At 32.9% G+C, this 23,333-nt stretch overlaps 2 protein-coding genes across 11 annotated transcripts in view; both read left to right on the top strand.

Annotated features, from left to right (window-relative positions):
* Window positions 1-554: 554 nt before the first annotated feature.
* Window positions 555-16,575, top strand: polr1g (RNA polymerase I subunit G). Of its 4 annotated transcripts, none has more exons than NM_001326403.1 (3): window positions 555-749; window positions 10,307-10,433; window positions 15,050-15,796. In NM_001326403.1, exons 1-3 carry the CDS (start codon window positions 695-697, stop codon window positions 15,069-15,071), a joined length of 204 nt encoding a protein of 67 aa, NP_001313332.1. In that variant the 5' UTR covers window positions 555-694; the 3' UTR covers window positions 15,072-15,796. The 4 variants fall into 4 exon arrangements, with proteins under 4 accessions (NP_001313332.1, NP_001313330.1, NP_001313333.1 ...); NM_001326401.1 differs by having other exon boundaries at window positions 15,021-15,796; NM_001326404.1 differs by lacking the exon at window positions 10,307-10,433 and adding an exon at window positions 10,125-10,244.
* Window positions 16,576-17,358: 783 nt separating this feature from the next.
* Window positions 17,359-23,333, top strand: part of LOC147833701 (uncharacterized) — a 108,288-nt gene continuing 102,313 nt past the window's right edge. For 6 of the 7 annotated variants that reach the window (XR_015509596.1, XR_015509597.1, XR_015509598.1 and 3 more), the window contains exon 1: window positions 17,359-17,477. Coding sequence is in view for 3 of the 7 variants with exons in the window: in XM_087284278.1 (XP_087140404.1) it covers window positions 17,434-17,477 (44 nt within the window). In the remaining 4 variants the exon portion in view is untranslated. Of the gene's footprint in view, window positions 17,478-21,380; window positions 21,521-23,333 lie in introns of all 7 variants that reach the window. The other variant, XM_087284276.1, reaches the window with a different exon arrangement.

Below are 23,333 nucleotides of genomic sequence, written 5' to 3'. Positions count from 1 at the left end.
CAGATTTTTTCAAAACATTTCTAAACATAATAGTTTTAATAACTCATTTCTAATAACTGATTTCTTTTCTCTTTGCCATGATGACAGTAAATAATATTTTACTAGATATTTTTAAGACACTTCTATACAGCTTAAAGTGACATTTTAGGGCTTACCTAATAAGGTTAAGGCAGGATAGGGCAATTAGCAAGTTACTGTATAACGATGGTTTGTTCTGTCGACTATGGAAAAAAAATAGCTTAAAGGGGCTAATAATTTTGATCTAAAAATAGGTTTTAAAAAAGAAAAACTGCTTTTATTCTAGCAGAAATAAAACAAATAAGACTTTCTTCACAATAAAAAAATATTATCAGACATACTGCGAAAATTCCCTTAGTCTGTTAAAGACAATTTGGGAAATATTAAAAAAAAAAAAGATAAAATCAAACGGGGGCTAATAATTCTGACTTCAACTGTATATTTTCATTTCTATCCAGGCCCATAAAAAAGCTGTATAAGTGCTCCCTCTGCTGTCGCTTACATGAATGTTCGCCTAAGACTGTGACGAAGTCTTTCCGGGTTGAAGTTGATTTTCCTCTATCCACATGTGATTCACATGTTTACACGGAGAGTTGTGTTCGGCGCATTATATTGGCGACACTGGAATATGGAAATATTTAATTCGTACTCTTATAGTTAAAACTAGAGTTCAAACATGTCGGACAGTGAAGAAGAAACTCGTGAACCGACTTCAGGAGGACGGAAAAGAGGTTTGTGCTAAGTAGCTGAACTGTGGTCCGTGTATGGTCCGTGTACGTTTTGTTCATTTGTTTTCCATTTTCAAACGGAATAAAGGAAATGGAGAAAACGGCCGTTTTTCCGTTTTTCTTTTGCTCACGAAAAAACAAAAAAACGAGATTTTGGCTGGATTTTCGTTTTTTGGTTTAGGGTAGGAAAACGGATAAACGACTTTAAAATTCATTTTACACATGTAGGCGGTGCTGAAACGCCCACTTTCCTCTAATTGGTCAACCAAATCTGCGCGCGTGACGTCACCCTCAAAATAAAAGCCTTACACGCAGGCTTTTAATTATTATTATTTAATTATATATATAAACAAAGTTTACATATTCTATTATTTGAACCACACACAGTTAGCAGGCTTACATTCATTGTGTATGTATAAATTAAATAAAAACGTAAATCAGCAGTTTTCTTAGACATTTGTCATTAAAATAAGGTCATAGTTCACTGCCAAGCTTCTTGCTGCTGTGCACCTGATGCCGAGGAGCACCTGGTTTACATGATTGTTTCAGAGCTATTGTAGGCCTAAATAATAGCCTACTCTGTATAAAATAATAATTTATTATTATTATTATTAATATTATTATTATTATTATTGTTGTTATTAGGCCTATTATTATTAGTATTGTTATTATTATTATTTACTTAGTTATTCAATGGTTGTAAGAACACATTGGACCCTGCATGGGGCTATAATAAATGGTACCATTTGTTTCTATTGGATTTTCTCCTATTTTAATTTAATATATGCCTTTAGCCTATTGTAAATATTTATTTGATAATTAATACTTTTTTATTGCAACGTCAAAGTAGGCCTGTCTTATTATTATTATTATTATTTTGTCATTATTGTTGTTATTATTATTGTAGCAGGGACATAGCCACAGGTGAGGCAGAGTGTGCTGGTGCCACCCAAAGTGGCATCTTGCACCTGAAAATAGATGCCTTCGCGCTCAAGCGCGCGCAAAAAACTTGCACAGGCAAAAGTAATGATGAATGTGTTGAAGGAAAAAAAACATTCTAATTATTTGTTAATAAAATAGTGCAACATTATTCTCAGTCAGTGTAGGCTGAAAAAAATTAAGATCGCCAGCATTTCAAGGGTGGTTTTATTTTTAGTTCATTGCTGTGACGCGCTATATTTCACTAAGGCTGCATGAGACTGAAAGCGCATCTTGCTTATTTTCTCTATTTTACATAAAGAACATATCATACAGTCCAGGTTCTACCGTTCTAGTGAGTGCGGGGCATTGCTTTACAGTGGTAAAGTGGATTATTTCTTGGCAAATTCATAATGATTCACTTTGTTTAGTAATAAATTTCATAGTTATAAAATAACTACATTTCATGAATATGTTAACACTTTCAACTATTTAGGATTATTTATTGCATCAAAAGTAATTTCAAAGTAACATTAAATGTATGTATAAACTGCTTAATTTGTGTGTGTAAACACCTGCAAAAAGCTTATTTAGACCAGAATAGGCCTACTAAATGCAACGGTCAATGTATGCAAACTTATGACCTAAAATGTCTTAAATGACTAAATTTAAGTCTTTTTAAGTTTTTAAATAATTTAAGTTTAACATAAATGATTTAAACTTTAAACTTCAAATTAACAGAGTATGGCAAATAAATTGTTTATTAAATGGAGGTCAGGTGTCTATCTTAATTATAATTATTAAATATTATGACACTATAATTCAGTGGTGTATTGGAGAGTACGCACCTTTTAATTAATAAATTTTAAATTAAGTGGTTTATCCTAAATAAAATGCAATGGGATCGGTGTGCAATGAATAGTTTGAAAACCCCTGGTTCAGACTAACAGACGAGCTAGCTGTCTGTGCGCTGCGCTAATAACTTGGCATTTGCTCTTTTCGGTGCTGCCAGATGCATTTATAGTGCATAAAAAATAAAAAAGGTAATTCGGTAAAGCGCGCGATGCGTGCAGAAATAAGCGCACTATATGCATATGTCGAATTAAGTTCTCTTTTTCTTTAATCAAGACTTTTCCATTCGAGGAATTACATTTATTAATAACTTAGTCCTTATAAACGAGCAGTTTATAAAATACACAATTTACGGATCAAGCCTAATGAAGAATAAGAAGAATATGCAACGCATTATGATCCTTGAATGATCAAAGCGCATTTATATAAACTATATATTTTATATATTCCATAAATATTAAAAAACATTATACATTTAAAGTAATGGAACATTATATGTTATAAAATCTAAACTATTATTTAGGCTACAGGCTAAATAAAGGCGCCTTTTCGGGGCTGTTCAGCGCGTGCGTCAAAGAAAAGACATGACACAATCTCTAGAAAAACTTGTTGTTTATTTACAATATCTAAAGGGATATAAAACATCTAACATGCATCTCCATTCTCAACGAGTTTCTGTGTTCTGCATCCTTCACAGACCGAGGTCTCATTCCGAGGTAATCTGTAAATATTCTCATTTGGTTCTGGCACATTCTTGATTAAAGGTGAAACTGACCGGCGCAACGGATGATTTGTCATCCAGGGTGACTACAGTTATAATACAGGTTATGGAACTATTTCACTTTAATTTCATATTATTATTTTATTAAACAAACAAATCAGTTTTTGTTTTGGCTCTGCATGCAGCGTATTGGATCTTTGAAGCATTGCACTTCAAATGTTATTCCTTTTTTTTTTTTTTGTATTTTTAATATTTTTAATTATACAACACAAAAAATTGGTTCTAAACAGATACATTTTCCTATAGGCTATGATGAAGTGTATATTTTTGTTCACACAGGTCCTATACAAAACTGTGTGGATGGATGATTTGTTTCTCCGTGAAAATCACTCATTTAATAAGCAAAACAGGCCAAAATGTTGTTTAGCTTGCGTCAAACTGGATGGACAATTTACAAACATATTGAATACAAAGGCTGGTTATTTTATGCAATGAGGGACAATAGGCCTATTACAAATTAAAGAAAATTATTTGCACATTAAAACGAAAATATATATTACAACAACAGATCCTACCTCGTAAGAAATGACTTTAGATAATGTAAATAAGCATCAAGTTTTTTTTTGAGATTGTGTGTCTAATTCAGTAGTGCAGTGCGTTCGCGTGGGTTTCCTCCGCGTGCTCCGGTTTTCCCCACAGTCCAAAGACATGCGGTACAGATGAATTGGGTAGGCTAAATTGTCCGTACTGTATAAGTGTGTGTGTATGTGTGGATGTTTCCCAGAGATGGGTTGTGGCTGGAAGGGCATCCGCACTTTCTCAAGAAGAGCAAATGTCAAATTATTAGCGCAACGCACATGTAGCGAGCTCATCTGTTTGTAGGAACTAGTAGACACAATTTTTTATCAACTATAATGTGTTTAATTAGTTAATTTGAAATTTATTTCATTATTCCAGCAATAAGTTGAGTGAAAGAATGCGCTAGAAATATGCATTGCGGCTCTCTTTATTGTACATCAGGCTTATTGCACTTAAACTTTTTTAGGTTCGGCTATCGAATTAGTAAGGTTATGAGTAAATGTTATTTAAAATATTTAAAGCCTGCCATCTAGCCTACAATAACAGCAAATTTAATAATAAAAAAATAATAAGACAGGCCTACATTGGCGTTGCAATAAAATAGTATTAATTATCAAATAAATAATTACAATATATAATTAAAATAGGAAGAAATAAATGAAAACAAATGGTACCCTTTGCTTTTATATCAGGGCCCAAAGTGTTCTTATTCTGGTTCTGCTAACAACTATTAAAAAGAAGAAAAAAAAAACACACCAAACAATAAAAACACTAGTAACTGATAATAATAATAATAATAATAATAATAATAATAATTATTATTATTATTATTATTATTATTATTATTATTATTATAAACCCCTTGCTCTGAAACAATCATGCAAACCAGGTGCTCCTCGGAAATGGCTTTCTTTGCTCTGCATCAGGTGCACAGCAGCAAGAAGCTTGGCAGTGAACTATGACCTTATTTTAATGACCAATGTCTAAGAATACTGCTTTACGTTTTTATTTAATTCATACATACGGAATGAATGTAAGCCTGCTAACTGTGTGTGGTTCAAATGATAGAATATGTAAACTTAGTTAATATATAATTAAATAATAATAATTAAAAGCCTGCGTGTAAGGCTTTTATTTTGAGGGTGACGTCACGAGCGCAGATTTGGTTGACCAATTAGAGGAAAGTGGGCGTTTCAGCACCGCCTACATGTGTAAAATGAATTTTAAAGTCGTTTATCCGTTTTCCTACCCTAAACCAAAAAACGAATATCCAGCCAAAATCTCGTTTTTTCGTTTTCTCGTGAGCAAAAGAAAAACGGAAAAACGGCCGTTTTCTCCATTTCCTTTATTCCATTTGAAAATGGAAAACAAATGAACAAAACATACACGGACCGTGTATCATCCGTTCATTTGATTATTCCTTTTATTACGGAAAACGAAACATCAGAAAAACGATGAATATTTCGTTTTTCTGTTTATTCTGTAGGCAGAAAAAACGGAAACTCATCTGTTATTCTGCTTATTAACTTAAAACGAAATATTAAAACAAACACAAAACCAAAACGAAATAATGAGTCAAAAAATGGTCCGTGTACGGTCCGTGTACGTTTTGTTCATTTGTTTTCCATTTTCAAACGAGATAAAGGAAATGGAGAAAACGGCCGTTTTTCTTTTGCTCACGAGAAAACGAAAAAACGAGATTTTGGCTGGATTTTTGTTTTTTGGTTTAGGGTAGAAAAACGGATAAACGACTTTAAAATTCATTTTACACATGTAGGCGGTGCTGAAACGCCCACTTTCCTCTAATTGGTCAACCAAATCTGCGCTCATGACGTCACCCTCAAAATAAAAGCCTTACACGCAGGCTTTTAATTATTATTATTTAATTATATATTAACTAAGTTTACATATTCTATCATTTGAACCACACACAGTTAGCAGGCTTACATTCATTGCGTATGTATAAATTAAATAAAAACGTAAAGCAGTATTCTTAGACATTTGTCATTAAAATAAGGTCATAGTTCACTGCCAAGCTTCTTGCTGCTGTGCACCTGATGCTGAGCAAAGAAAGCCATTTCCGAGCAGCACCTGGTTTACATGATTGTTTCAGAGCTATTGTAGGCCTAAATAATAGCCTACTCTGTATAAAATAATAATTTATTATTATTATTATTATTATTATTATTATTATTATTATTATTATTATTATTAGGCCTATTATTATTAGTATTGTTATTATTATTATTTACTTAGTTATTCAATGGTTGTAAGAACACATTGGACCCTGCATGGGGCTATAATAAATGGTACCATTTGTTTCTATTGGATTTTCTCCTATTTTAATTTAATATATGCCTTTAGCCTATTGTAAATATTTATTTGATAATTAATACTTTTTTATTTCTACGTCAAAGTAGGCCTGTCTTATTATTATTATTTTTTGTTATTATTTTGTCGTTGTTGTTATTATTATTGTAGCAGGGACATAGCCACAGGTGTGGCAGAGTGTGCTGGTGCCACCCAAAGTGGCATCTTGCACCTGAAAATAGATGCCTTCGCGCTCAAGCACGCGCAAAAAAACTTGCACAGGCAAAAGTAATGATGAATGTGTTGAAGGAAAAAAAAAACATTATAATTATTTGTTAATAAAATAGTGCAACATTATTCTCAGTCAGTGTAGGCTGAAAAAATTAAGATCGCCAGCATTTCAAGGGTGGTTTTATTTTTAGTTCATTGTGACGCGATATATTTCACTAAGGCTGCATGAGACTGCGCATCTTGCTTATTTTCTCTATTTTACATACAGAACATATCATACAGTCCAGGTTCTACCGTTCTAGTGAGTGCGGGGCATTGCTTTACAGTGGTAAAGTGGATTATTTCTTGGCAAATTCATAATGATTCACTTTGTTTAGTAATAAATTTCATAGTTATAAAATAACTACATTTCAAGAATATGTTAACACTTTCAACTATTTAGGATTATTTATTTCATCAAAAGTAATTTCAAAGTAACATTAAATGTACGTATAAACTGCTTAATTTGTGTGTGTAAACACCTAAGATGCAAAAAGCTTATTTAGACCAGAATAGGCCTACTAAATGCAACGGTCAATGTATGTAAACTTATGACCTAAAATGTCTTAAATGACTAAATTTAAGTCTTTTTAACTTTTTAAATAATTTAAGTTTAACATAAATGATTTAAACTTTAAACTTCAAATTAACAGAGTATGGCAAATAAATTGTTTATTAAATGGAGGTCAGGTGTCTATCTTAATTATAATTATTAAATATTATGACACTATAATTCAGTGGTGTATTGGAGAGTACGCACCTTTTAATTAATTAATTTTAAATAAGTGGTTTATCCTAAATAAAATGCAATGGGATCGGTGTGCAATGAATAGTTTGAAAACCCCTGGTTCAGACTAGACGAGCTAGCTGTCTGTGCGCTGCGCTAATAACTTGACATTTGCTCTTTTCGGTGCTGCCAGATGCATTTATAGTGCATAAAAAAAAAAGATAATTCGGTAAAGCGCGCGATGCGCGCAGAAATAAGCGCACTATGAGCATATGTCGAATTAAGTTCTCTTTTTCTTTAATCAAGATTTTTCCATTCAGGAATTACAGTTATTAATAGCTTAGTCCTTATAAACGATCAGTTTATAAAATACACAATTTACGGATCAAGCCTAATGAAGAATAAGAAGAATATGCAACGCATTATGATCCTTGAATGATCAGAGCGCATTTATATAAACTATATATTTTATATAATCCATAAATATTAAAAAACACTATACATTTAAAGTAATGGAACATTATATGTTATAAAATCTAAACTATTATTTAGGCTACAGGCTAAATAAAGGCGCCTTTTCGGGGCTGTTCAGCGCGTGCGTCAAAGAAAAGACATGACACAATCTCTATAAAAACTTGTTGTTTATTTACAATATCTAAAGAGATATAAAACATCTAACATGCATCTCCATTCTTAACGAGTTTCTGTGTTCTGCATCCTTCACAGACCGAGGTCTCATTCCGAGGTAATCTGTAAATATTCTCATTTGGTTCTGGCACATTCTTGATTAAAGGTGAAACTGACCGGCACAACGGATGATTTGTCATCTAGAGTGACTACAGTTATAATACAGGTTATGGAACTATTTCACTTTAATTTCATATTATTATTTTATTAAACAAACAAACCAGTTTTTGTTTTGGCTCTGCATGCAGCGTATTGGATCTTTGAAGCATTGCACTTTAAATGTTATTCCTTTTTTTTTTTTATTGCATTTTTAATATTTTTAATTATACAACACAAAATTGGTTCTAAACAGATACATTTTCTATAGGCTATGATGAAGTGTATATTTTTGTTCACACAGGTCCTATACAAAACTGTGTGAATGGATGATTTGTTTCTCTGTGAAAATCACTCATTTAATAAGCAAAACAGGCCAAAATGTTGTTTAGCTTGCTTCAAACTGGATGGACAATTTACAAACATATTGAATACAAAGGCTGGTTATTTTATGCAATGAGGGACAATAGGCCTATTACAAATTAACGAAAATAATTTGCATATTAAAACGAAAAAATATAATACAACAACAGATCCTACCTCGTAAGAAATGACTTTAGATAATGTAAATAAGCATCAAGTTTTTTTTTGAGATTGTGTGTCTAATTCAGTAGTGTAGTGCGTTCGCGTGGGTTTCCTCCGGGTGCTCCGGTTTTCCCCACAGTCCAAAGACATGCGGTACAGGTGAATCGGGTAGGCTAAATTGTCCGTACTGTATAAGTGTGTGTATGTATGTGTGGATGTTTCCCAGAGATGGGTTGTGGCTGGAAGGGCATCCGCTGCGTAAAAACTTGCTAAATAAGTTGGCGGTTCATTCCGCTGTGGCGACCCCAGATTAATAAAGGGACTAAGCCGACAAGAAAATGAATGAATAATGTGCAATACTAATTTAAAATATGTATCACTAACCTTATATGTGAAATAGCAGGGCCCGCTGTAGCACTTTCTCAAGAAGAGCAAATGTCAAATTATTAGCGCAACGCACATGTAGCGAGCTCATCTGTTTGTCGGAACTACTAGACACAATTTTTTTATCAACTATAATGTGTTTAATTAGTTAATTTGAAATTTATTTCATTATTCCAGCAATAATTGTTGAGTGAAAGAATGCGCTAGAAATATGCATTGCGGCTCCCTTTATTGTACAGGCTTATTGCACTTAAACATTTTTAGGTTCGGCTCTCGAATTAATAAGGTTATGAGTAAATGTTATTTAAAATATTTAAAGCCTGCCATCTAGCCTACAATAACAGCAAATTTAATAATAAAAAAAATAATAGGACAGGCCTACTTTGGCGTTGCAATAAAATAGTATTAATTATCAAATAAATAATTACAATATATAATTAAAATAGGAAGAAATAAATGAAAACAAATGGTACCCTTTGTTTTTATAGCAGGGCCCAAAGTGTTCTTATTCTGGTTCTGCTAACAACTATTAAACAGAAAAAAAACACACCAAACAATAAAAACACTAGCAACTGATAATAATAATAATAATAATAATAATAATAATTATAATTATTATTATTATTATTATTATTATTATTATTATTATTATTATTATTATTATAAAGCCCTTGCTCTGAAACAATCATGTAAACCAGGTGCTGCTCGGAAATGGCTTTCTTTGCTCAGCATCAGGTGCACAGCAGCAAGAAGCTTGGCAGTGAACTATGACCTTATTTTAATGACAAATGTCTAAGAATACTGCTTTACGTTTTTATTTAATTTATACATACGCAATGAATGTAAGCCTGCTAACTGTGTGTGGTTCAAATGATAGAATATGTAAACTTAGTTAATATATAATTAAATAATAATAATTAAAAGCCTGCGTGTAAGGCTTTTATTTTGAGGGTGACGTCATGAGCGCAGATTTGGTTGACCAATTAGAGGAAAGTGGGCGTTTCAGCACCGCCTACATGTGTAAAATGAATTTTAAAGTCGTTTATCCGTTTTTCTACCCTAAACCAAAAAACAAAAATCCAGCCAAAATCTCGTTTTTTCGTTTTCTCGTGAGCAAAAGAAAAACGGCCGTTTTCTCCATTTCCTTTATCTCGTTTGAAAATGGAAAACAAATGAACAAAACGTACACGGACCGTACACGGACCATTTTTTGACTCATTATTTCGTTTTGGTTTTGTGTTTGTTTTAATATTTCGTTTTAAGTTAATAAGCAGAATAACAGATGAGTTTCCGTTTTTTCTGCCTACAGAATAAACAGAAAAACGAAATATTCATCGTTTTTCTGATGTTTCGTTTTCCGTAATAAAAGGAATAATCAAATGAACGGATGATACACGGACCAACTGTGTTTAGTCTCTTCACCACTACAGTGAGTTCGCATTTGTGAAATACCTAGATTTTGTGTAACTTTGTGTATATGTTTTTTTACAGATTCAAAGTACCAGTGTCCGGCCGAGTTTATATCCTTTCCGTATGATTCCTCTGTAAATGCATTATTGGGTGAAGAGAAACAGCAGTTATGGTTCATCAAAGCTCCAGCTCGTTTTGATCCTAAATGGTACAAAATACCTAGCAAATAACTTTGTTAACTGAATATAAGCAACATGCTTGACAGTCGGTTAAACTAAATAGTTCGTGTGTAAGAATAATTTAATATTCTTTAATAGTTTTAATTTAGGTAACACTTTACAACAACAGTACATGAATAGTGATGTGTGTTAATATGCAAACTAAACTTTATCATGAGCTAATGATGAGTTAATGCAAGCGCTAATCATGAACTAACTTTAACTACAACATGAGTCAAATGAGTTCATTTGTGAATATTGACTAACTTAATTACTTGTTAGTACAAGTTTTTATTGTACTTAATGTATTAATTACCACATTAGTGCATGCTTAATTTAGCCATCATGAACTCATGATATGTTAATGTATAAATATATCATGACTTTACTTGGAGGGGCACATCACCATTAACCCATTCTTAAAGGTGCAGTAGGTGATCTGCCAAAATGCTAACCGCTTAGGATATTATCTTTGGACGGCGGGGAGGGACAGTGATTCAAAGCCACACCTCCTGAAATTGCGAGCGCGCACACCGCGTCACAACAGCAGACAAACAACCCACTAGTTCATGTCATTCGCCAGTTAGTTAGTGTTTGGCCAGCGCTGTGCCGGAATTACATTTATTATTAAGCCACACTTACATGCTATTTCAGAGCAAATATTCAGAGTAGCATGGTAAACAGTATAGGAAGGCTGTCTTTGTTAAAAAAGGAACCAATGTGAATATAAAAGCAACTTCCACTCCATAAAGCAGGTTAGGCGGAACAGCTTTATTTAATGGTGTTTTGTTGTTAAACTAAATATAAATCTACATTATCGATGCTGTAAAATGACTTGAAAATAATTTTCAAAACGACTTGACAATAATCACATCAATCTTTCACCGGGAGATTTCAGTGGCTGAACAATACGTTTGTGCACATAAGCCATTCATAACACAACACAATATAACATAAGCTTAGCCTGACTAAAATAGTTTTAAAACAGAACATTACCTGTCTAACAGTAATACTTCAGCCAAGGTGTTGTCGTCCTTCTTCCAGGGTGCTAAAGTAACTCCAATATTAATTCAGGATTTTCAAAAGTTTCAATTTAGCATTTGATTTCACCTTGTCTATGATTGTGTCGTGAACGCGTAGTGCTTATGCAGGCGGGCAGGCTTGAATGGGGTATCTGCGTGAACAGATGCGCAAAAGTTTGAATCTACATTTGCTGACAGACAGTCTGAGCTGCTTATCGGAGTTGCAGGAGTTGTCATCCCGACAATACTTAATTTGATGAACATTTTTTAGTTTTATGCCTTACTCAGAATAAAAAAATACATATAAACACATTTAGATAATTTACTTTAATCAGTACTGTATTGGACTGTAAAGAGACTTTCAACCAGCATAACAAAACATGTTTCTGAAGACAATCACCTACTGCACTTTTAACTACTCATGAACTCCTTATGCACATTCAACTATTGTGTTTACACTAAATAACAATGGAAATGTGTTCTGTTAACATCAACAGTTTAAACACAGGAGTTCATGAGTAGTTAAGGATGAGGTAACGGTGATGTGTCCCTCCAAGTAAAGTCATGACATAGTTATACATTAACAGCTCATGTTGGTGATATTTAGCTTAAACTTCAATGTTAATTAATGCATTATTTAACAACATGTACTAACTAGTAATTAAGATATTCAATATTCACATATGAATTCATGTAACTCATGTTGTAATTAAAGTTAGTTGATGATTAGTGCACACCTAAACTAATCATTAATTCATAATGTAGTAATGTTTAGTTTACATGTTAATACATCATTACTCATGTACTGTTATTGTAAAGTGTTAATTTATGATTACCTTAATTTATGATGTTAAAGGTGTAGTTCACTCAAAACTGAAAATGTACCCCTAAAATAGTTATAAACTACTTAAGCTTTTCTTATTTACCTTGAACACTAAAGAGGATAGTTTGAAGAAAGTTTAAAAATTGTAACCATTGACTTTCATTGCAAGAAATACAATTACTGTGGATGTCAATAGTTGCAAGTTTTACTAATGACAAGAAAGCAAAGGATGACAGAACTTTTAGATTTGGGTGAACTATGCCTTTAAATTGTTTATGTAATGAAGTTTTTATTGTTGCATAATGGTTTCATTATTATTCATTAATTTAATAAATAAATATTATCATAATTTAATAGTTTTTACATCTGTTAGTATTCTTATATTTGTTAGCTTGTAAGTATTATTATAATATAATATTAATTGCATATTATATATATTCACAGTCTGGTAGAAATTTGTTTGGTTTGGTTGAAGAATATATATATATATATATATATATATATATATATATATATATATATATATATATATATATATATATATATATATATATATATACATATATATATATTATTGATAAATTATTATAATGAATTATTATACGTAATGTACTGTTATTAGTACAGTAAGTTTAAGGACATTATACAAAAAAATATATATATATATATATGTATCAATTTCTACACTAATATTATATAATCCATTACATTTTATTTAGCAGGTGCTTTAAAAAACAATAATAATGGTAATAATAATTGTACAATTGAAAGAAAATTAAGAAATAATGTAATTTGCATAATTTTAAACAGTTTTAATAGTGTTTAGTTATTGGTATTGAAAAATACTCATAATACATACATTGATTTAATAAGAAGATTATGGTTATTTAGAAGCAATCCTGATGAGATCAGTCAGCTTTATAACACCAATAAAATATTTATATGATATTATTGTTATATTGCATTAGATTAAATAATATTAATTATTACTAAAAAATAAATTGTTAATAAAATAAATATTTGAATATTATTTATTATAATATTTTGTGTTATTCTGAAAAATGTTTTTTAGGCTAGATAAAACTAGAAAATTTGTGTTTGTGCGTGTGTGTGTGTGTGTGTGTATATATATATATATATATATATATATATTAAGGGTGGAGCCGAACCCGAATACGGTATTCGGAAAGGCACGAATAGCGTGTTTTTACGAATACTTCATTCGAACAAATACTTGAAAAATTATTTGTATTCGGGAGCAAGAAAAACACTATATCAAAAAGCAGCGTTTCCTCATAGCGTTTCCTCATGAGACCACAGTGCATGCCCGCGTGAGTAAGAGAGAGAGAGAGAGAGAGAGAGAGAGAGAGAGAGAGAGAGAGAGAGAGAGAGAGAGAGAGAGAGAGAGAGAGAGAGAGAGAGAGAGACACACACACACACACACGCTCAGTGCAAAACGCGCCAAAGCCCGAAACTGAAAGCGAGACGTGACTTTTAAGGGGTTGTTTCATATGGATTTATTAACCATTCTTACTGTTCAGTGAACGCAAACTGCTGTAGTTTATTAAAGACGCAAACCTCTCACTGCACGTCAGTTGCGCGCCTTCAGCAGACCTCCTCATTCCTGCAGCACGAGAGCTTTATGATTGTTTATGCGCGCCAAAAGTGGCGGATCTGTCCGGTAAAATATCTGACTGCGTGTCACCGCATCCCTAAGGACTGTTTGGCGAAATATTTGACTGCATGTCACTGCATAACAAACGACTGAAAGGATATAACTAGAGAAATCTCCACTGTGCTACTGGGTGATAGCGTATGGCAAGCTGTTTTAGCATTTAAACCTTGTTCAGACTATCCATAAATATATTTAGAGATATCTCTAATTATATTTTGACTTGTCATAATTATAATTCGACTAGTCAGATTGGAAATATCTGCAAATATATTATGACTGACTAGTCATATTCCTCCATTGACTTCCATTGAAAAATATTTGCAGATATTTAAATAAACAAACAAACAAACTTTGTGTCTGTTTTGTGGCTGGCAGATGACAATAGCAGGGCTGTATCTTTTAGTATTATATAGAATACTTTTGTTCTGCCAGATCTCCCAGGCAGGGTTTATTTAGATTTATTTAGTTAATATTAGTTTTTGGAATTATGTCTATTGGAAAGAAGTTCTTTCAGAAGAAGAACAGTTTTTTGAAGTATTATTTGTTTTTATTCTGTCTATTCAGTGTCCTTCAACAAGAACAGTGGTGGTGGGGTTCATAATATTCACAATGGTATTTTATTAGTTGTTGGTTTAACTATGGATGAGATAATGGCTTCTATGTTATTTTCTTTTCAATGACATTTCTTATCACATGTTCAAAAACAACAGCCAATATTGCATGTCTATAATTTATATAATGGGTATAATTAAACAATACTTTCACTATAACGTAAATTAGAAGTGCAATAGAAAAAATATATATTTTTGCGCCATTTTGAATTTTACTCGAATACAAATACAAATACAAATACTTTTCCCCCCTCAACAAATACAAATACAAATACCGGCTGCTCCGCACATCCCTATATATATATATATATATATATATATATATATATATATATATATATATATATATATATATATATATATATATATATATATATATATATATATATATATATATGTTATAAGATGTTATTTTTCTTCTAATTACTGTGTTATATCCTCCACAGCTTTAATAACCTCCAACTTCCTTTATCAGGACTGGGAATGGTCCAGTCTAAGGGTAACAGCCCACAAATCTACAGTGTTGTCAGTGGTGGGACGACGCCATCAGACCTCAATCTTCTCATTTCCAAAGGTGAAAATCAGAAGCTTTCTCTCTGCTCCACCGGCTTCAGCGGTGTCCTGAAGATCTCCGAGAGCTATGGAGACTGTGGTGAAACCCAGGGCCCGATTCCTGTACCAGCCGCTCCAGCTCCACGCATCCCAGACGGCCTCAAACAGCGTTTCCATCCTTTCGGTAGTTCAACTGGAGCTCGCATGCAAAAAGAAGCCACTTTTGCTTCTCCAACTCCACTCCAGAAAACAAGACAGGATGTGGGTGATGGAGATGAGCCAAAAAAGAAGAAGAAGAAAAAGAAAGACAAGAGTCAGGGGGACAGTGGAGATGTTTTTATTAAGCAAGAAGAAACACAAATTGAATGTAATCAGTTAGAGATATCTGAACTTATGGAGGAAGAGCCGATGGAGGAAAGGAGAAGAAAAAAGAAAAAGGTGAAGAAAGAAAAGGAAAGAGAGAATCCAGATATGGTTGATGCAAGTTTATTTTTAAAAACTGAGCAGCTGGATCCTTCTTACGATGACACTGAAGTTACCCCGGGGAAAACGAAGAAGAAGAAAAAGAAAAGTAGTCGAAATGAGTAGATTACTAAAAGAACTTGAAATGTTTTAATCGTTTTTTTTTTGTCATGTTCACATATATAAATGAATTTACCTGTCAAAAAAGTGCTGAGAATCAGTGATTTCTTATTGATTGTGTTTTCAAATTTTCTATGTAATCAGGCTTATTATAGTTAACCGTAAAAACAACAATTTTACTTTAACTGGAAAACCTAAGAACATATATGGAAATGTATTTTATCTACTTGCCAAGAAAAATATTTTACTTAGTTTAATAAAATAAATAAAAAATGCAAAAATGCATTCACTGTAAAAATGCAAAGTTTCACACAATCGAGTTAAGTTGGGACAACAAGAAGGAATTAAGGTAACTTATTAGATTTTCAAATTTAAGTGGATTGAACATAAAACAATGAATGATTGTGCGGTTTCAGCTCATTTTTAATAATTGCTTTGAACAAACAACAAATATTTTTTATGTGTAGACAAACATGAACACACACACAGTTGAAGTCAGAATTATTAAACCCACTCAATTATTAGCCCCCCCCCCCCCCCCCCCCTGTTTAATGTAGAGAAGATTTTTTCTAACACATTTTTAAATATAATAGTTTTTAAAACTGATATCTTTTATCTTTGCCAGGATGACAGTAAATAATATTTTACTTTATATTTTTCAAGACACTTCTATACATCTTAAGGTTCTATACTTCTATATAGAAGCTAGTATAGAAGAATTTGTATACTAGCTTAACTAGATTATGGTTATGGTATAATGATGGTTCTGTGGACTATTGGGAAAAAATATAGCTTAAAGGGAATAATAATTTTGACCTTAAAATGGTTCTTTAAAAAATTAAAAACTGCTTTTATTCTAGCTGAAATAAAACAAACAAGACTTTGGAAAAATATCAGACATACTGTGAACTTTTCCTTGTTCTGTTAAACATAATTTGGGAAATATTTAAAAAAGAAAAAAACTCAAAGGAGGGCTAATAATTCTGACTTCAACTGTTTGTATTTATATATGCGTGTTTGTGTATTTACTGTGTTATCCAGTTAACAGTAAGAGTATGGTCACTGCATTTGACTTAAGTGACTGTTAATTGTCTTGAGATTTTTTGTCACTTGAAATTTTACAAAATATAATTTTTTCTACCTTATATTTAGAAATTTCACTGTCATGCCTGTTGTTGTTAGTCTATTTTGAAGCTCCATTGTATTTATTTCTCGCTCATCAATTAACAGTCACTTAAGTCAAATGCAGTGACCATACTCTTACTGTTAACTATGGATAACACAGTAGGATAATATACATTTTAAGACCCTAAAAATAGAAGAAAGAAAAGCTAAACTTAAAACTACTATCAAGCTATCAAATAATGGGAGGTGGAGCACTTCGGAGCATCAAAAGTTGAGGTAAATTATCTGTTGTTATATTGTCTAAAAGGCAACAATACCGTCAAGATAAACCAATTTAATATTATTTAATTTATTTTTTTACTTTTTTCATAAATGTTGATAGTAAATGTGAAAACACTTATTTCCCGGTTTTGTGCAATGCTACTGGTTGACCGGTGGGTGGCGGTAGATCTCCCTCTGCTGGCCGCTGCTTCTGCACTGAGGTATGGTCATGTTTTCTAATGAGCAGCGGCGCGTTTGCCGCCTGCAGATTCGCTTTCTTCGCTCCTCCCACTGCGCACATGCAGGTGAAGCACACCATGATAGAATCCACTGGACCACATGAGGAATTTCATAAAGGCACTGCGTTTTTATATGTTGATCAGGTATTTAAAGTGTTGCTTATATCTGTCTCATTCTCTAATGTAACATTGCGTTTCTGCTTCACGTCCACGTGTGTCGTCTTCAAATGCGCACCTGTTTACAGCGCCCACACACTTAGCATTTATTTTCTGAGTTTGAGTCACAGGAAAACCACCTGTGATTTTATCAGTTATCGCGTCCCTGCTTTTTTGTTGGCCTTTTACTATCTTATTCACCGTATTTTGAACATGGTGAAGTCCAAACTTTTCTATTTACTTTGCTCAAAATGAGTGCCACAGTTAACACGCTATTATGGTCAAGTTGTATAACCGTCTTTGTCATGTTGCGTTGGGGTTTAGTATTAAGCTATCATGAGCAAATTCGTCCCCATGACAATTTATTAACCATATTTGATAAATAAATGTAAAAAAACATATTGTAGTTATAACCATTGCAATCTCAAACTGATATATGTGCTAATCACTTCACCAGAAACATTACCACACTAATTTTGCACTAAACAATGTTAATTTTGGTAAGGGGCTGCAAAAATAGCATATTCTTATGCAATATATGGTTGCAATATGTCAGATGAAGCAAATAGTTTTTCTCAGTAGAAAACTTTGGACATTAATATATTTCAATGTTTCAGTCACGCAAGCTCCTATCTCTGAATGAGGAAACTTTTTTCCACACTAGATCAACACCATATTTTTAGTGTTAAAGGTGTGTTCACCCTTATCAAGGTTACATTAATTATGAGATTCCAGCGTCAATGCCTTCACCATATAGTGAATGGACCTTTTATTTAGAAGATGGGACTATTCTGCCATACTACAAGTAGAACTTTTGCTGCGTTCATGTCATGACTACTTATAATCATTTTGCGACAGCGCATTATGTTCTATGAACAATTCCCAAACTTGGATTTGTGTGTTTCTATAAAACTGTCAATGCTTAATAAATTCTGTGTTCACACCATATCAGAATGGACATAAATGGGGCAGCTTTGGCCTAATGGTTAGAGAGGTTTAATATGCTTACTTCATGCGGCCACCATTCAGCTCTGTAAACATTGCAATAACATGCTGTGGACTACAAACCTCCTGTTGCTGCAATTTTAAAATGCAGATATGGTGTAAACATCACATTCATATCATTCAGTTCAGTTTAATTTCAACAATTAAAATCATATTAGGCAACAAACTAAATCACAATGAACTCTTTTAAGGCTTGGTTTCACAGACAGGGCTTAGACTAGCCAGGATTAGGCCATAGTTCAATTAGGACATTTAGGTAATTTTTATAAACATACTTTGTAAAAAAAAAAAAACATTACTGGTGTGTATCTTGAAACAAAACAAAGGCACTGATATATTTAAAAATCAATCGGTGCAATTTTATTTTAGTTGAAACAGCTCAGACTTACATTTTAGTCTAGGACTAGTCTTAAGCCTTGTCTGTGGAACTGGGAGTATGACTAATAGTCCTAAGTGTCCTCATAAGCTTGAGTTCATAGGACTAGGTAAACAAAGTGAAGACGCTTTTCTGCTTCAGCCTATGTAACCTGGGGTCTGTTCTTCGTACCTCGCTTAAATGATCTAAGATGATTTGGCAGATCCTGGATCTTCTAATCTTGATAACTGATCTCTGGCTAATTTGGTTCTTCAAACAAGTTCAGGAATCAGATTAAAATGTCTGGATAAACTGATCTGAGATCGCTGCGTGTGTTGTGAAGGACTGATCTATCGATCCTCGACATCATGATCAGCAATGTAACGATTGGCTGACGGCACAGTAACGTAATGACATCATCTGATTAATATTAAATTATCCATGTAAGCAAAATTGCATAAAATTAGCAGTAAACGGTTTATGTAATATGACACGCAATAACTTTACTCATTTGTTGTGAGCTGCAGACTTTACACTTTCATGTGTCAAGAGTATTCATCATGTACTTCAATGCATATCAATGTATTTAGTTCTACATTTAGATAAGATTTTCTTTATTATAGTAGCCTAGGCCTACTCAAGTTTTTTAATCTGCGTGAGGAATAACTATAAATTATTTTGCATCAAAAAAGCATTTTGATATAGGTAAACGTGTCAATCACCGGCATGTTAGTGATCAAAACACGTGCATGATTGCATAAATTATTATCTTTTTTGTTTTTTTAAAAGTCGATTATTGTGCATGTACACGTTTGCATCAAAAAATTTCTTATCAATACATTTTCTCTTTGAACCAGCAATCTTTCACTTTTATTTTGAAGTGCAGATTGCATAAGTTTTATTTATATATTTTTTACTTTTATATATAGTTTAATACATGAGCAAGTCTCAGATGAGTTTTGAAGAACGAAACGATCCTGGATCGTGTCAAATCGTCAACATCCAAATCCAGCTAATTGAGTAATCCATGTATGAAAAACGAACCCCTGGTGAGCAATAAAACAATGCAGTCCTCTGTAGCACACCCTCATGTTGTCTGTAATACTGTTGTGAACTGATAACCTTCACGGCTAATCACAGTCATTTCTGTTGAGCACCGGTGAATACTATGGCAAATCAGTGCTGTTTAAGAACGAGCCAAACAGTGCTTAAATGTTACAATGGACATTTGTTTTATTTTCAGTTCTAATTAGTTGCGAAATTAAGTATTGGGACAAGTCTAATGTGGAAAAAAATCAGTTTATTACCTTGAGTTTGATAAATGGCATCTAAATCGTGTGTTTGGGAAAAAAAAACATTAGATAACTAGTGCCATTTCCCTTATCTTAGCTGAAAATAAGGTCTGATATCCCTTTTTATTTTCACTATCGATTCTGAACGAACCTTAGGGTCACTCGGAAGGCGGTGAAATTATAAAATTGTGTCACTTTCTCTTTGCTTATAAAGTATACAGCCAGATACATAACATTCCTGTGTGACTTCAGGCGATACTTCCGGGGTTCTTCCCAGTTCCACCGCAGCCTCGATTTCGCTTTTAAAATGGCGGAACAACCAGAACTCTCTTACACCCTCACCCTGTCAGAGGTGAAGCTCATGAGCAAGGCACTGCTTTGGTTTTGTGTTCACAGCTGTGAGTTGCTTTGGATAAAAGCGTCTGTTAAATACTAAAATGAAAACAATTCTGACTAATAAAAAGCATTCGCTTCCTTATACAGCTCATAAATATATCTTGTAAACTGCATATTTTCTGTGAGCATGACCACTGTACCAGCTGAACTCTGCAGATCCATTTGTAGTATTTCCGTAATGCATAATTCCAAGTAGAACGTCACATAATGTGATCTTGATATTACGACATGCTGTATATGTAACTCCAGTTTAGCAGCTCAATTATTCTGCAGTGGCTTTAGTGTCTTGTGTTATAATTACAAAATTCTACGAGGATGTAAGTGCTTTTTACAAGTTGTCATAATTACAAGATTTGATGGCATTAATGCACCTCTGTAGCAGTCCATAGAAACAAGTGAGTAACGTGATATTAATGTTTGGCCGTAATTATAAACACACTGGCTTGTAGCGCTATTTACAACCATTTGTTGTTCTTGTGACGGCTAATGACTCAGAAGTCACATTCAGAAAGCTTAGCTCCCTGTTGCAAAATAAGGTGGGTAAATTCATCAATAATATTTTATGCCATAGGCGTTATGAGATGCTTGAACATTGCTGGGTGTCTGCTGAGGCAGATAAATAATTGAATGCAGTCTGAAGTTTGGAAGCAACGTGCCCAGACTGCAAAGCAAGGCTTGGGCCCTGTGCACCCCAAACTGATACAAACGATAAGGTTCAGAAGGGGGGTTGGAGATGCGGGTGAGGGTGTAATGATTTTTCTTTCTTTCTTTTTTTTTTTAAACCAATCTCGTTTGTGCTCCCCTCCCCCTTTTCACTGCAGCAATTCTTGTCTTTCTCCACAGTGGTGATCTCTCTCACTCATTCGCAGCCTCTTCAACGTTGCTCCATGCGGCCTGCAGCATTTGGGGCGGGGGGTTGGGGGAGTTACCATGGCAACGCAGACTTGCCAAGGACTATGGAGCCGCACGGCGTCCGGAATGAGGTTCGGCACACGTCGATAGGTGCCTTCCCCTAGATAGATATGATAGGAAAAGCACTAATGTCCACCAAGAAACGCATTTTCTTGTTGTCAAGATGCAGTAGTCAATATTTCTACTTGATAATCCTCTTTGAAAGGTTTGTTTAGGATAAATGACTGCACCAGAAACTTGTTTGCATACTAATGCGTTGACATGACTCAACCGAAGCAGTCGATTTGAAAATGTGCCACTGATCCTCCTCTGCAGAATCAGGCATTTCGGGGACCTTATAATCTTCTCTCTCATTTGCATTTGGGTAAAGACGGGTTCTGAAATACAGCATTATTTATTTATTCTTCGATTTGGCATGTCTGAAAGAATGCTATTGCATTTAGATCATGTTTTGTATTTAAAATTGTATTAACATAAGTATGATCCTTCTGTTGCTATGCGCACACCCGAATCAAGTCAGACATATGTTATAAAAGCAGCAGGTTTTTCAGCTGGTTGCCATGACAACCACAATGCCATTTTTTCCCTCATTGTTTCCTTACCCACCTCTATGGCTGCCTTCATATCATGAGAGCACTCAATAACTCTTTTATATTACTGATCAAGATGTGAAACCTGAAATATTAAATATTCTTTTATTTAAAGCAACAAAAAAGCATGGAAAATTTGCACTGAAATGATAAAGCCAGTGGAGATCAACCAAAACTCATCAAATTCCTATATATATATATATATATATATATATATATATATATATATATATATATATATATATATATATATATATATATATATATACATATATATATATATATATATATATATATATATATATATACATATATATATACATATATATACATATATATATACATATATATACATATATATATATATACATATATATATATATACATATATATATATATATATATATATACATATATATATATATATATATATATACATATATATATATATATATATATATATATATATATATATATATATGATATATATAATTTAAATAAAACTTATCTGTTCATCAAGGCGGCATTTATTAAATGTTAAATTCTACTTGTTTCTACTTATTTTATGTATTTTCAAATGAAAGTATTACTCCAGTCATTATTGCTTTTATTACTATTACCATTAATAATAATAATGATAATAATAATAATAATAACAATAATAATTAATATTAGAGTGATTTCTGAAGGATCATGTGACTGAAAACTAGAAGAATGAAGCTTAAAATTAATCTTTAAAATCACTGGAATAAATTATTAAATTAAATGATAAACTACTTTTAAACAGTTATTTTATAGTGAATTAACATTTTACAATTTGTACTGTATTTTGGGTTTGCAGCCTTGAGGTGCAGGATAAGCTTATTTTAAAACATTTAAAAATCCTACTGACCCCAAACTTTTGACCGGTAATGTATCTGTATATATAAAAACACACAGTTAAAGGCAAAATTATTTTAATAATTTGTTTAAATGTGCCCTATAAAGAAAATCTGGGTATACCTACAGTAGGTATAGTTAAACACCATTGGTGAAAAGCAGGCTAATCAGAACCCAGTACAGACAGGGTACACCCTCAAGATTTGCATGTACTTCAGGTCTTTTTCTACGTCATTAGGACCTGACGAGCTCAGGCCCGGATTGGCTAATCGGGAGGACCGGGAGAATTCCCGGTGGGCCGGTCCGTTTTTTGGCCGCGAGGGCCGGTGTCCCTAGCTGCAGAATCTGTTGCTCTCAGCAGTCACACTTTTTAAATTTATTTATTTACTTGACCACAGCCTTTTTATTCATTATT

The sequence above is a fragment of the Danio rerio genome, chromosome 15, assembly GCF_052040795.2.
Source record: "Danio rerio strain M-AB ecotype USA chromosome 15, GRCz13ab, whole genome shotgun sequence".
In the NCBI taxonomy this organism is placed as follows: Eukaryota; Metazoa; Chordata; class Actinopteri; order Cypriniformes; family Danionidae; genus Danio; species Danio rerio.
Note: the sequence above shows the minus strand (reverse complement) of the source record. Positions and strands in the feature narration are given on the sequence as shown.

Excerpts from the sequence above, each read along its gene's own strand:
- polr1g (NM_001326401.1), top strand. The coding sequence starts at position 695 with ATGTCGGACAGTGAAGAAGAAACTCGTGAACCGACTTCAGGAGGACGG. Across the intron at positions 750-10,306 it reads TTCAGGAGGACGGAAAAGAG|ATTCAAAGTACCAGTGTCCG; the intron begins GTTTGTGCTAAG and ends GTTTTTTTACAG. Across the intron at positions 10,434-15,020 it reads GCTCGTTTTGATCCTAAATG|CTTTAATAACCTCCAACTTC; the intron begins GTACAAAATACC and ends TATCCTCCACAG.